Consider the following 15,332-nt stretch of genomic DNA (forward strand, 5'->3'; position numbering starts at 1 on the left):
ACCTAATAACCAAATACACAGACACTAAAGTAAACCATTAACAGCTACATATGGTGAAGCAGCACAAGGACCTTTCTTAATCACTGCAGCTGGCATCACACAAAGGAGAAGAATAAAATTTCAAATGAAGTTAAAAGGAAACAAAATGTCAGGATAAGAAATTCAACAGAAAAGCTACAATGTATGTGTAACCCATGAAAGTTACTGCTGTTTAAAGTGAGACATCGCAAATGCCAGCCACAGAAATAGAGTATATTAGGTAAAAACACTCAGGATGGGCCACTGTGTGTCCAGCTGTGCAGTGATCCAGCTGTATTATTATTACTTGCTTGTGTCTGTATCATCCTGAGGTGAATTCCTCACTGTCCAGCAGAAGGAAGTCCCACCAGCATTTCCCATTAGCCTCAGCCACTGGTACCACTGAAGGAAGGTTGTTCCCATGGATTCACTCACATCCCACTGCTGGCTCCTCCTTGGAGCTCAGCCTTGTGCAACTGCACCAGCATTAGTTAAACTGATCAAGGTTAGAGGAGCTCAACATGAATGAAAAGTAAACTGTCCCACTCCACACCACTGCATGGCTACACAAAGACAGGTGAAGCACTGTGGGGATTCGAGCTGGGATGAAGAGGTCAAGTGAGCAGCAGAGGCAAGGCAGGAGGAGTCATTTCTGCCAGCTTTGATTATTTGTGAAACCACAGCTGAAACTTCAGCACAAATAATGTCAGCAGAACTGTTGAAATAGAGTTAAATTCTGTCAAACTGCTGGAAACTTTGCCACAGTAAATTATGAATTGAAGCTGTGTACCTGTGCTGAGGAGCTGCAGCCTACAATACACTATCTTGACTGCTGTGGGCAGAATTTCCTACTTAATGACCCAAAAAAAAAAAAAAAAAAAAAAAAAGAAGATTTAACTCCCTGCTTGCAGCTCACTGAAGAGCTCATTAATTTTTATTAACTTGGCTCTTCTGCCCAGTCTCCTTTAAAAAATGAAGTAATTCAAGGATAGGTATATGAGTCTAGAGAAACCTTTACTTCTAATCCAGCATTTATCAGTTAAAATACTCAACCTGGATTATAGCAGTATTATATGAAGAAGTAAAATAAGAAATTCAGGTAACCCTGGAACCTCCAGGCAAAACTCTCAGCCTTCCTTGCAGAGATGCTACAACAAACAGAAAAATAAAGGGATTGGGGAAAGTTTCCCATATTTCAGTAGATGCCTTAATGGAATGCATTTGATTTGAGTACGTTTTTCCTCTACTATCACCAAAGCTAAAGAGAAAACACCACAACTACTTGATGTGGGACCTTTATTTCATTTTCTCCATCTTGCAACTAATCAACTTAGTCCATGGCCAGAGAAACAGACAAAAAACCACTGTTCATTTCTTGTCAAGTCTAAGTGTGAAATACAAGGTACCACCACAGTACTAAATCCAGGCAGTGATTTCCCAAGTGTCATTTATTGATGGAAAATTTAAACACAGTTATCTTTGGCTGGCCCAACCCTTACGCATCTTCAAGGATCAAAACAGTGCAGTGACCAAACATATGCCCCCTCCTGCATTCCATTAAAAAAAAAAAAATCAAACTGAAGTTTTCTCTCAGGTTTCTCTCTCTCACACTGAAATATTTACATCCCTTTTAAATTCTGTGATTTCAATTTAGTTGCCTCATCTGCTAGAAGTGTTTTAATACTTTTTATATCCTAATATCAAGGGGATGTTGTCAATTAAGTTCTGCTGTAGCCATCTGTAAGAGGAAGAAGGGAGGTAAGAAAATAAAATGAGTATTTCTTCAATAATTTTAAACAACCTGTGTTTCAACCAGGATTTTAGTGATGGAAAAGAAGAAAATTATTAGATTTATACTCTATACAGATTTTTCTAGGACAAGTAACATTTGAACTATTTTTTAAAATTCAGAAAGTTTTCATATCTCATAAAATGTTTGGCTTCAACTCAGAATGATTGTCAAGAGAATTTTATACTGCCATGATTTACCATTTTATTCAAAGCAGACTTTCAATTTTATAAATAAAATGATGGTAGCCACTTAAATTTCTTCACCACTTCATGTTTGCCTTCACACTTAGAGGGCATGTAAAGTGTTACCCCTCTGACAATAAATGACTAGTAGCAATTTTTTCCTCTAATGAATCTGATATTATCTAAATATGGTAAGTGTCTGGAGTTTCCCAAAAACTAAACCCATAAAAACCAAACAACAAACTCTATGCACTCAGCTTCACTGCAATTGGAAAACTATGGGAAAGAATTATAGAACTTTTTTTTTCCTAAAAAAAATGAGTAATTCAAATTTTAAACAGCACAAGATTTTAAAAAAGTATGGAAATGTGAGATATTATAAATCAAAACCTACTGTTTAGCTCACTCCATGTATTCACTCAGCAAGACTCCCAGGTCTACTGAAGGATTTTCTGATGTCAGCCCCAGTAGCCAAAGGCTGAAGACAAAACCAGAACCACAGGTCTTGCACTGGGAGACAAGGTGGACACTCATGCTCACACTGCCTGACTATTTGTGGGATTTAGTCCTGTAAACCACCTATTTATCAATCTCTTATGATACAGAAAATTTAATTTAATTTAACCTGTGGCATAGGTCACGGCCACAATAAAAACAGACTGTCTCATAAAAAAACAAAATGAGACCCCACAACTCTGTCAGGCTCTTCAGCTACCCCATTAAATCCACATTTCAACTCATGAAACATTAGTAATGGGGCTCTTTTAAATGGCATTCTGCAGGAATTTCTTCTGCAAGGATTGAATTTTCATCTCCATAGTAGCTGTGCTTACTGCAGACCTTATAACAAGCTTCTGATGCTGAATGATGGATGCAAAAAGACACTCTCTTGGCTATTAACTGTGCTTCTAAGCCTCAGTCTGCAAATAAATCTTAGGAAAATTGGAGGGCAGAGGAATCCTTTCCCTCCCCAACCTTAGGTACTAGTTACAAAAACAGTTACTTGGTTAGGACCTTCAGTCTTAAAGAAGTTTTTAACTTGATGCTACATATGAAATATGCAATTAATACAGTGTGCTCCTTTGTAACATCTACCTCCCAAGAAATTATATTCTAACGAAAATACTTTTTAAAGGGAAAGAGCAGGATGCACCTGAGGAGTGGAATTTAAAATCTTTACAGTTAGTAACACAGATTTGAAAGCACTTTGGTAAATTCTTCACACATTATCCCCCGTGTCTCAATGGATTCATCTCACATTCACAGTGGGCTTCCTAGCAACTCTTTCTTTACAAGTCCATTTTTCCATTTACTGAGAACAATACTGAGAATGAGTCATTTCTGCAGAATACAGCCCTTCATGTACACCAGATGCCTGATCTTGCATGCTGTGAAGAAAAAAAACCTACTGTCTACTCAAATTACTGTATCGATCACCAAAACCTGTCAGCATTCTGCATCTTTTGTAAATGTTTTCTTCAGAATACCTGAATGTTTTTTAGTGTTAAGATCTTAATATTGCTTGTCAAAATGCACCACCAGGTTCTGTAACAGCTAACACCTAATCAGCTCAGTTAGTAGCAGCTTGAGAATACCATCCAAACATTGACCAAAATAAATGTCTTTCACAAGGCAGTAAAACAAACAGGAAAAAAAAAACACCTGAAAGCTTTAGAACTGAGAAAGAGCATTTCCTCGTGTTTTTTAAAGCTTTCCCTTTCAATTCCATTGAATCTCTTCCTATAAATAAGTATTTTTATGGGTTTTGATGTTACATCTTTTTAAACAGTCCTTACAGTAGTTCAATAAAAACCCTGCCTGACTAGTGAAGTATGTGCAGAACAGACAAGTAGAACTTCTGCCCCTTCGTCCTTCTCTGGAAGCAGCACAAATGAGAAATGAACAGTGAAGAGTGCTGAAGTCGAGTAACTCACTGGGATGAAATTATACAACTCTTGAGGGGGATGTTCAACCAATCACTGCAAAATCTAAGGAAATAATTAGGAAGCTTATCTTTTTTTCTTTCAGAATAAGAGTGTTACAACTGAGCCCAGTTCTACCTTCACTCCTTTTGTTTACTTACAGATTTGTTTCATTAACTGACTTGTAACAATTAGAGCAGCCTGATGTTACTTGGTTTGAAATAAAAGTACTTGCCTATAACCACACATTGCACATAAGGGCAGAACAAAAAAATGACACAGTAACAGGCAGACACCGTTAATCCTAAATTATTCACAACCTATTCAACACAAAATAAACTAGTCCTAGAAAAATCATTCTAGGAAGAAAGGAATTAAATTTTTAAGTTACTCTACAAATTATTTAGTTCCTCTACAAACCAAATATTTAGCAGTTGCAAATAATTAAGATATAAAAGACAAAAGAAGTGTTTAATCAGTTCCTCATTAGATATATGTGCCAGATACCACAAAAGATGGCACTACTTTAGCAAAGGAAAAACAAATGTTCAACACACTGAAGTAAATGAGAACAGCCTTTAACGTCAATTAAAATTCAAACAATCACTGATTATTTCAAGTAGTTTTTCATACACTTGCAAGAAGCATTTTGGATTTTGAAGTTAGTTGCAATCTAGAAATAATCTAATTGTAAAACCTAGCCAGCAGTGCAGCTGTGTACTTCCAGTCTCATTTCCATAAGCACTAAAGAAGCCTATTTTTGTTCTTATTCTCATTTAGAGCATTAAGAGTCTAAAAACTATTTTGATGGGATTACACAGAATACAACTGCTATTTTCACAACCTGAGCTTTCCTGACAACAAAAATGTTTCTTACCACAAAAACAGAAATAAAACCGAAAACCTTTAGTACAACAGTAACAGTTACAGATGCTGACAAACTCAATGTTCAGCTTAATAAACATCACTGGGATTCTCTTTGGGAAAGCAGTAAAAACGATGATAATAATTAGGCTTAATATAGTTCTAAACCAAATTATGGCAGCTGTACATGCCACAACAAAGAGCATTTTTAAGTATCAAGTATGCAATTTAACTACAACCAAACTCCAAAATATTTCTGATTCCCAGCAAGTTACTGAGAGCACTGAGTGTATCCCAGAGCTGCTCTTACCTTTCCTGGCAGCATCTGTTCTCCGTCTCGCTGGCGACACCAGATCCTTGACAATCTGCAGCACTTGAATCATTGCTCGTTAGCAAGATCAAAGGAACGAGGTGCTCCTCTAAAATTCCAACAGGTTTCATTACTACACCTCATTACATGGCTGTCTTCGGTATGCTCAAGCAAAACTGATGCAGGAAGAACTCATCTACCTTCCCAGGAAGATTTCTGTCTGACGACTCCAAAGGCTGGGGTGATGGATTTAAAGTGACTTCAGCACAAAGAGACAAAAAACTGCAAGCAGTCCTAAACGTATTTCTACAGAACATTTTAGAATTCTTTACTGCAGAGAATGCATACTGATGTCTCTAAATAAAGTTTAAAGGAAACGTTCACAAAGTAGCTAAAGGGGAAAAAAAAAAAAAAACAACCTTGAAACGACTGCCGACAGATGCAGCGTGCTCCCCTAGGCTCAGTAACTAACAAGTGTGGCTGCATCCTCTTTTCAAGTCAGCCTCAATTCATGAAATTTCACGTAATGCTTAAAGGAAGACTCCTGTGCAGTGCAGAGCCGGCCTCAGACCCACCAACAGAACTAAAATTAAACCCAGCTTGCAAAAACTCCATCAAGCACAAGCAAGCTCCTGCTAAAGACATTCACGGGGTTCCTTTTCTCCCCCCTCAGAGAGAAACCTCTGACACCCTCGGACGTGACAGGAATTCTCACACACCGGGAGGCACGCTGGAAATCCTGGGAGAATTTCAGGCGTTCTCTCACCCACCACCAGAGGCCCGGAGAACTGTTTCAGCAAAGGGATTGTCATTACTTCTGTCAGGTAATTTTAGGCAGACAGATTGCTGTATATGTCCCGCTACAATTTTAATGACATCTGGAAAATGTAAAAAGCCCCTTCAGAAGTGCCTTTTGTCAAAGTCTCTGCAGAGCTAACCCAAAAAAGAAAAGTCATGAGGAATCATATTTTATGCGATCACTTTAAATAACTGTCAGGCCTGAAGAGGCTCTGTGAACACTTCAGAAAACCGAATTCCTGAGCAGCACTATGAGGCTTTGCACACACAGATCAATTTAGGAAGCCAACTACACGTTCTGAAAACTGTAACATGAAAACAAACCACAGGCCACATTCTCTGGCCTTTAGACCTTCTGTTCCCATTGCTTAAGTGTTAGATGGGGGGCAGGGAAAGGAGGTCATCTCTTTCCATTTTTCCATTTCCAGCTGCTCATCACAAGCATTGCAAATTTTAAGATTTAGTGGCATATTTATCCATGTCCATGTCAGTCTCTTGAATCACACAGAGCACGGGAAACGACAAACTATGTCTGTTATGTCAGTCTCATTCACAGCCTGCCCATTAATCTCTGCCAGAAGGAAGAGCAACCCAAAGTTCTATCCTATTTGATTAGGCAAAACAAAGACAAGTAAAATCCTCCTCCCTGCCAGGCTGATTTCTTCTCCCACTCTGCAAACATTCAAGTGTCCACCCAAGAGGAAGCTTGCAGACACACTGTGCAACTATGACTTATCCCTTCCTGAAAAAAGATTCTTCAAAAGGTTACAAACAGAATCCTCCACTTTTCTATATTAAGAACAACTTCTAACTCCTGGACCTAAAGTTAAATTCCAGATTTAAGACCAACGACTTTGTATCTAGAGAGGTCTGGAGAAGATCACTACAAGCAGATCCTTCCAGAACAACTATAATTTCAGAACATTTAAATAAGATATAAAACGCGGAGTTGTACAGTAAAGTTTACCCGGAGGTCCATTATTCAATAATCCAGTGCTCAAAACTGCCATTGGAAGAACTTTTTCTATGATTATCTCACCATGATGGATTTAGTTTTTATTTAGTTAGGTAATCAAACATCTTATCTTCAAGTCAAAGATATAAAACCAAAGGAATATCATTACTTGCAACTATATTACATTGCAATTTTTCTCTAAAAACTGACTTCTAAGTTCATGGTGCTCAAAACACAACTACTACAGAACTACTAACCTTTTGATGGTCCTTATATTGCATAATATAACATATTATGGATAGGAGGAGAAAGGAAGAAAAAAAGACATTAAGGTTGAATAAATATTCAGTAATAACATCCACTTGGCCTTCCAAAGCAAGAATATACCTTGCAGATCCTACAGTTGATTTTTAAATTAATTTGATTATCTCATTGCTACAGCAACGTTCTCAACTGCAGGAACAAGGAGAGGATGGTGGACTGACAAAGATTAACAGCTGGGAAGGGGGAGCAGAAGAAGAAAGGACTGGAAGGCATGACTTTCCTGAAAAATTGTTTTAAAAGGAAGAAATCAAGCACTTCAGTACCAATTCCCAACTGCAAAAAGGAAGTTGTTCCTTTTTCTCCCAAACTGTCCCTCACCTTGCTGGTACAGGTCCCTGTCCTACCTTTTAAAGGGAGACACATTAGAACTTGAGGACTGGAAGACATTTTCACACACACTTGCCTTCCTCAACATGAAACAGTTTCCAAAGTTGGGATGCACAGGAGTTTCCCTCTCTTCTTTATTGTGATAATTGGCAAGTAGAAAAAAAACTTGCAAAGCCTTAAAATAATTTAGGAAAATGTAAAATACATTCCATATGTAATGTAAAGAAAATGGTGCAAGTCTGAAGCAGGCATGATAAATAACAAATTTCAACAAATCACTGAAATTTTGAAGAATCACACAGTAAGCTTGGTGCCTGCTACTTGTCTTTCCTCAAATCAATTTATACACCAAGACAGCAACACTAAACCTGCTTTAGCAAAGAGGCCATACCAAAAAGACTTCTAGAAATAAAACACACTAACTAGTTAAATTTCATCTAGTTTAGTTTCACTAGTGTAATTTTATCTGTTATTTATGAGTCAGAATTTGGTTATAGTTCGCTCTTATCTTTGACTGATACTTCCATACAATCTGTCACTACAACTGCCACCTCTCAGACCACACATCCTGACAAAACACCCACTGTGGGCAAGGATACACCAGATGGAAGTTCACAGCAATTCTGACACAGATACACAAGGTGAACCACAAAAAAAAAAAGTCATAAATTTAATGTAACAATTTGAGTAGATTCTGTTTGAGAAAAAAATTAGTGCTACATATTCAATGCATAGACCAGGGATCTCTGCCAAGCATCTTTCCTCTTCAACAGAGAGCTTGCTAAGCAATATGTGCTTAATGATGTTCTTGGATTTCGCTTTTCCTCTTTGACTTCAAAATTGTAGGGACTACAGAAATCATGCACGTTATCAACCTGATGAAATACACAGGTATTGGAATGAACAGTTAACCAGGATGGGATCTTATGGATCACTGTGTACAGCCCTTGATCTCTCTCAAGCATAATAAAAAAAATGACCTGCATCCTGATTAGTCAGCTGTCATAATTCAGAATAAAAATGCTTCCGTTAGTGTAATTATAATTAACTGATCTTTGGAAGCAGTTCTTTTTCATGAAGCATATTGCCAGGAGGTAACATATTTACAGCACAAATGATGCTGCAGAAGGATGGCTCAGTGGGTATTTGTCAAAGGTATTTGACAAGGGGTGGGGAAGATTGGAATTTAAGTCTGAGGAAGACTTAATATTTTCTCTTTCACTCTCTTCTTCTCATCTGCAATGTTTATATATTCACAGCCTTCTATCTAGGCTATTAAAAAACCATCAAGAACCCTTGGGGTTTTCCCAGGCAGCACTGCAGCTACCCAAAAAGTGCCTGCTTGTTATGTCGTCGTTTACAGAAAAATGTACAAGCTACTAACAGAAAAAAGCCCCAACCCACTGCAATGACTCCAGGGCTTTCATTCATAGGAACAACAGCCTTGCACACATTTGAGTTGAGATGCAAAGTTACTGTCACTGTTCTTTTTCCATTTCTGATAAACCTGAACTGGTGAGAATTCAGATATTCTGCATATTGGTTATTCCCAACATCTCTGCAGAAACCTGTGCAGGTCTGGCTTCATCATTCTCCCCTGCCTTCCCCACTGCCAGAATTCTGTCCTTTCCCCTCCCTGCTAGACTCCACACACGGTTAAGATGCCAAGCTTTCAGGCCTGACACCCCAGGGAATGGAGAGCCCATAACAAAATGGCCAGGAAGGTCCTAACCCAGGGCAGGTCTGTCACTGATGTTACAATGGCAGCAGGATCAAGCCTTAAGTCCTCTAAGAAAGCAAATAAATGAACTAAACACTTCTGGTGACGTTAGTTCTGCAAGAGAGCAAAGTCTGACGTTGGAGGCAGGAGAAGAGGATTTACAAGAGACCAGGGTGCATCTGCTCTTTGGACCCTCCTTTGCAGGCTGTAACACCCAGAAGGTGTTTCAGTACCGGAGAGTCAGCAGGGCTGTCTGGAACAGGGGCTGTAAAAACTCCAGAGCCATGGAAAGTGAGGGCACCTGCTCTTCATGGCCCATTGGAATGTTTGCTTTAAAAGCTGCGGTTTCAGAAACCACACATGGCACAACTGCTTCAACTGCTTCATTGTCCCTCCCATCTCAGCAAAGGGGCTCAGAAAACAAAAACGATTTTCCGAATCACTATCTCATATGTGGGACAGAAGTTTTCAAGAATAGACTAAAGGATTAAGAAAATACAAGTCAGGCATCAGGGAAAAGAGTCTTTAAATATCAAATTAAAGGAAGAGTATACAATCAGAATATTTGCATAGTCTCTTCCTAAGAAAACCTCGTAATTTCTTGCAAAAACAATGAATTCAGATAAAGTCTATCCAACAGCTAAGGCAAATACCTTAACTATCCCCGCTATCCCCAGAAACATTGTTTCATGATACTCCTCTCTGACTTTTCTTGTCACAACTGGTCTTCAAATTATTATCTCAAAACAATGAGGCACTGAACTCTAAGACAGGCAATATATCATAATAAAAGTTATTACTACAGCTGCTATGAAGTCGGTTATCTGTTGTTTCTCACTAATATTTTGAATTAATTTTCCAATCTCTGAACTGAAGCCTACAGTTTTTACTAAGTTTTTAATAATCCATTGTAGTTGGACAAGTATTCTAGAGTTCCAGATCAATAACTAACTGTCCCCATAAATCTCTGAAACTTTAAACTCTTAATCTTCATTATTTTCTACAGATCATTCTGTGAAGCATGAATGAGTCAAAAAGAAGAAAACCTAATGCTCACATAGAATTCCTATGTGAAATTCTAATAGCTTTTCTTATAAAAATGTTTGCACCAGTAACATAACTCCATTTATTATTCAGGAGCTCATTTTTCAAAAATGACTGCTTTTGGCTATGCATTTTGCAAAGCATCCATGAAAATAAATAAACATCCTCACAGTCTTCTCAATGGTCCTTCAGAGTCAGTAACTGCTTAATCCAATGGAACTTGCATCCATTTAGGAATGTTTTTCCTTCATCTCTAGCAGTTTGCTTCCAATTTTAAAGCTTGAAATAATGGCTGCAGTTTTTAAAAGAAACTGATGCATACCTAGGAGCCTTATTTAGAAGGCATCTTCTTGGGAAGAGAAAGTAGCTTGATCTAAAGGCTGGAAAAGTAATAGTTTCAAGAGAAAGCTATTTTTTTAGTCTCTTTTTCTTTACACTGTAAACATACAAGAAAGCTGTTCATTAAATTCAGATGATGGAAATCTTCAATAAATGGTCAAAGGAAGTAATTATACATTTCCAGAGGGAAAAAAAAAACCCTATAAACCCAAAATAGAAAAACAAACTGGGAAAAAAGGGAAGACAGAAAAACACAGGGCCACATTCCACAGACTGAAGGAAAACTACACATTGCACAATCCCATCCCGGCTCAGTGCTATCAGTGCCACCCTTCTTGCATCAGTTTTCACCCCCTCAGCTCTTGCTAGGACACATTCTGTAACAAGACAGACACTGAGTCTCCCAGAGAGCCACGATGAAGCCAAGGGAACTGTCCCTGGAGATCACTTTTATCACCCTGATAAGAGACACCAGACACTCATGGGGATCAGTATCAGAAGTTTGTGCTCACATAAGTCTTGATACACTCTTCTGAAAAAAAAAATTTACAAAAAGGAAAAAAGCATGTACAGATGTACTATTTGTTTTTTCTTCCCAATGAATGTGTTTTATACCTGTCACCTCCATAGGAAAAGGGTACTGCTGCTTCTTTGCTCATATATTTTCTGTAGGACTGTAGATTTAGACATACAAGTGCATCTAAACTGCACCATTTACCAACAGCTCAAAGGGTTCCAAAAGCTCTTAGATATTTAACCCATAAAGACCTGGCAAAAGGAATAGCTCAGGCTGCAGTGCAGAATTCCTTAGATACAGAGGTACTCATGTCTTTTGGGTCCATGTGGTTAGGACTGTGTTAAGCAAGCTACAAAATATTACGAAAATGACTAAGAATAGAATCACAAATTCTTCAAATTAATTAAATTTCTTTCTCCTCACACTCACCCCATGCCCTTCAAAGGCCAAATGGTCACTTCATAAGACTCATGAAATGGTCAAGAAAGCCACAACAAAGCAAATGGAATTCCACCATCACCCCCCCAAGCCCCCCCCCCCAAAAAAAGAAAAGGTTATATCTAAGCAGTGCACTTTAAAGGATTGATAAAATAACGTTTGATGGGGCTGTTTTAAAGAGGAGGAAGAAAGAAGATGGTAGTACAAGATCTCATCTCAGTGAATGCACACACCTCACAAGATTTCTCGGTCTTCCTCACATTAGATGGCAAGTTTTCATACAGCTTTAGCTGCAAATGAAGACTTTTCTGAGAAAAAAAAGTTCCATACTAGAAGTCTCAAAAAGAAATCAGACATTAGTGAAGTTGGAATTACAATAATAAAAACTATTTCAAATATATTCTCCAATAATATGCAGCATTTCCTGCATTTGCAGCATTTCAAACAGAATATGCAGAAATTTAATACTGCCTGGATTTGGGTCATGGCTGCAGTGCTAATCAACAAATTTATCTTAAGCTAAAGGACATCATTAAATGTTCTGTCAAACCTAAGCACTCAGAAAGAAGCCACACTAGTCATTAAAGACTTTTTTGGTTTTGCAGTATTAAAAACCAAAACTATTACTACCTTACATGTGCTAATACTGAGGTCAAAGTACATTCATTAGTTTAATCAAGCATAGACTGATAAAAATGAATGTGTGCTCAATTCCAAGAAAGACAAAAAATAAAAACTTTGCTTTTAATTTAAACCCTTACTTGGTTTCCTTTTGAAGAGGATATGAATGAGACTAATAATCTTGTACCTCCCTGAGGCAAAGAAAAACTAGAAAATTCTATGCACTGCTATTTGTTAGCATGATTAAATCCTTCACTGCATGTACATTTAATCCAAGTAATAAAATGCAGCTGTAGAGAGGCACCAGGAAGAACATCAAACCTTATTAGTCCACTGCAAACTACACATTACTTTTATTAAGCCCATGTATTTGCAGCCATAGTTTGTGCAGCACACAGTACACAGTGTGGCTTTCTGTCTCTGCAAGAAAAATCAAAACTTTCAAAACAAGTATTTGAACACTCTGTAATAGGCTAACGTAACACTAAGGTGGATCTAATCCCCCAAATGCAATCTACCTCAGTGATGAAAAAACTATTACAAAGAGACACATTCAAAGGAAGAACAAATTCAACATTTCAAAAGTAGCCAATGGAAATTAACCCAAAGGTCACACAGAGCAGAAGGGAACCACCCTCCTTTAAAAGGAAGTGACCCTGGGTCTGTTTGCTTCCTGCAGTTGTGTTCTAATGGGAGACACCATTACCTGCTCACTTTCAGACTTCTGCCTCTTGCTCTCTTTCTATGTTCACTCAGAAATGCAGCCTTTCAAAGCAGATTGTAACTAACATGTTCTAAAAATCCAAGCTTAGCACCTGAATACAATCATGTTAACTGTGAGTACTTAAGGTTAATGTTAGAGCTGTATTTGAGATGCTTTGTGTCTAAGTGGCCGGTTGTGGCTACCTTTATGGTTATCTCTGGTTTGCCTCTGTTCTTACATCTGGATGTATTTAGTGTGCTACAATGAGAGGTCCCACTTCCTTCATATCCAATCCTATTTCCCATAATAACATATAAATGCTTCCTCTGCTTCACCTTAAGACAATCAATTTATCCAAATGAAGAACACCTTTCCTACTTATTCCATGAACGAGAACAGAGGAACCTACTAACACTGTCTCAGTTTTGGCAGATGAAAAACTGTAGTGCATTTACTGTTGCCTATGTTCTCTGCAGCTGTAAATCATGCCAAGTTTCAGCCAACAACTGCCATGGTCCAGACAAGAAGGATCATCACTCTACCCAGTATTACATTCAGCCACTGCAACTCAGCATTGTAACTTCCACTGGCACTACACCAGTGCTAAAGGAACAGAAGTTCCCCCCTTGCAGTGGATATATCCTTGTGAATAACACCCAGGTAACCAGGCCTTGCTATAACATCCTGTAAGTCCACTGAATACACAGTGTTAAACAAAACCACGAATTGTGTTAGCTCTCCTAAATGATGCCCCACTTAATGACTGATTGCACTAAGAAGAGGGGAAAAAAATTTCTCAAGAGCCTTACAGTGAGTTTGACATAAATATTATTTCTTTTAGTTTGTTTTAATGCACAAGGAATAAATAAATACTGAGATGTCACTAAAAGTGACTCATTAGCCTTTGCTCTAAAAAGAAAACTTTCCTACCACATACTTAAAGCAAATGTACAAATATTTTTGTCACTGCACTGACACAGAAAAGGGGGGGGGGGAGGGGGCAGGGAAGAAAGTGAGGAGAAAATAAAAAGCAAAATTGATACTTTTCAATTTTTACCTCATCTTTTTGCAGCAAGCAACAGACCAAATTTTTTTCTCTCATGCTCTCCAAGACCATGACATCCTTCAAACATTCTTACAGTAATTTGAGCAACTGGGGAAGAGAAGCAGCTAAAAGCTTGTCTAGTTTTCACAGCCAGATATAAAATGAGCTGTAACTGTGCTGAAGCTCCCAAGGCAAAGAGGGTCTGCAGAGCAGCCTGACCACAAGCATCACTCCAGGAACTCAGAGCTGCAGCCCACAAGTGTCACCTCCAAAGGTAAATTTGAGGAAGTGCAGGAAAGGAAGGTTATGCCATTATGCTGTTTGTACAACTCGGGACACAGCAGCACCACAAAATAGAACTCCTGGTATAATGCTGGATAAAATTCTACTACAAAGAAAAAAGAGAAGGAAAAAGCTTTTTATTGAATGCAACAGAACATTCTGGTGAGAGACCTACTTCCCTATGTCCCTAAAAATTCTGGCAAGTCTGACTTGATCTCAAAAGAGCCCTGAGTAAGGCTTTCAGCACTCCACCACAGAATCAGGCAGGTTTTCAAAGAGCTTTTCAAGGCTAAAACAGAAAGACTGCATTCAAGAATCCCCCCCTATGGCAAACCAAAGTGCTTTATTAAAACAAAGTGCCCTTTTACATTAGTGATCTGTTAGATTAATGACTGCCCTGGCCAAAAGCACTGAGGTTCTACAGCATGTTGGTATGCCTTCCATTCTGGAGACCATTATGTTACACAAAATAAAACTGTGGGGAAAAATGGAAGAGAAGAAAGAAAACAACACATCACACCAGCTTCCCAAACCAGGAGAACTTGGGAGTTCTTCTCAGCTCTGTGCTTGCTTCAGAAATTTGGAGCAGGATAGGTCCAAGTTTACCAATAGCCTTGAAAAAATTCCAGGGCTATCTTGCAGTCTCCCACATACTTTTAGGAATTACAGTATCTTAATTTTAGAGGAGAGGGTCCTATGCAATGAGAGCTTAAACAAGCCTTGTAGTCAGCTGATTGATAGGATATCACCTAAGTGCAGCTACTTCACCACAAATATCTGCAACCATCCTTCTGAACAGTGAAAGGATAACAGGCCGGATAGTTTAAGTAAAGAAAAGATCTTAAAGTTTAAACAAATATGGAGCCAATAATCTCTCTGACATTACTTACATAACCCCACTTCTGGCAACAACCCCAAATATTTTCCAACTGTGTTACAAATCAGAGAAGTTGTTTCCTATCAGCAGCTGGGTAAAGCACATCAAAATATTTTTTCTTGAAACATAGTCAATTCAGCTTAAAATACCCACACATCTTTTAAACCAGGTGCTTTGTTTCTTGAGTATGAACATGAATAACAAAATAAAATAAGACTGCAGCTCAATTATTTTTCATATCTATGATAAAGTTA

The 15,332-nt window shown here is 38.2% G+C and overlaps 1 protein-coding gene across 2 annotated transcripts in view; it reads right to left on the reverse strand.

Annotated features, from left to right (window-relative positions):
• The window catches only part of USP6NL (USP6 N-terminal like), a 111,198-nt gene that overhangs the window by 83,176 nt on the left and 12,690 nt on the right, over positions 1-15,332 (reverse strand). The window contains exon 1 of one of the 2 annotated variants that reach the window (XM_066182702.1): positions 5,089-5,162. The exons of the other annotated variant lie outside the window; for it this stretch is intronic. Coding sequence (XP_066038799.1) covers positions 5,089-5,161 — 73 coding nt within the window. The 5' untranslated portion in view covers position 5,162. Of the gene's footprint in view, positions 1-5,088; positions 5,163-15,332 lie in introns of those variants that run through there. 2 annotated transcript variants of the gene reach the window in all.

The sequence above is a fragment of the Chamaea fasciata genome, unplaced genomic scaffold (assembly GCF_029207755.1).
Source record: "Chamaea fasciata isolate MVZ Bird 193981 ecotype frontalis unplaced genomic scaffold, bChaFas1.0.hap1 SCAF_5, whole genome shotgun sequence".
In the NCBI taxonomy this organism is placed as follows: Eukaryota; Metazoa; Chordata; class Aves; order Passeriformes; family Sylviidae; genus Chamaea; species Chamaea fasciata.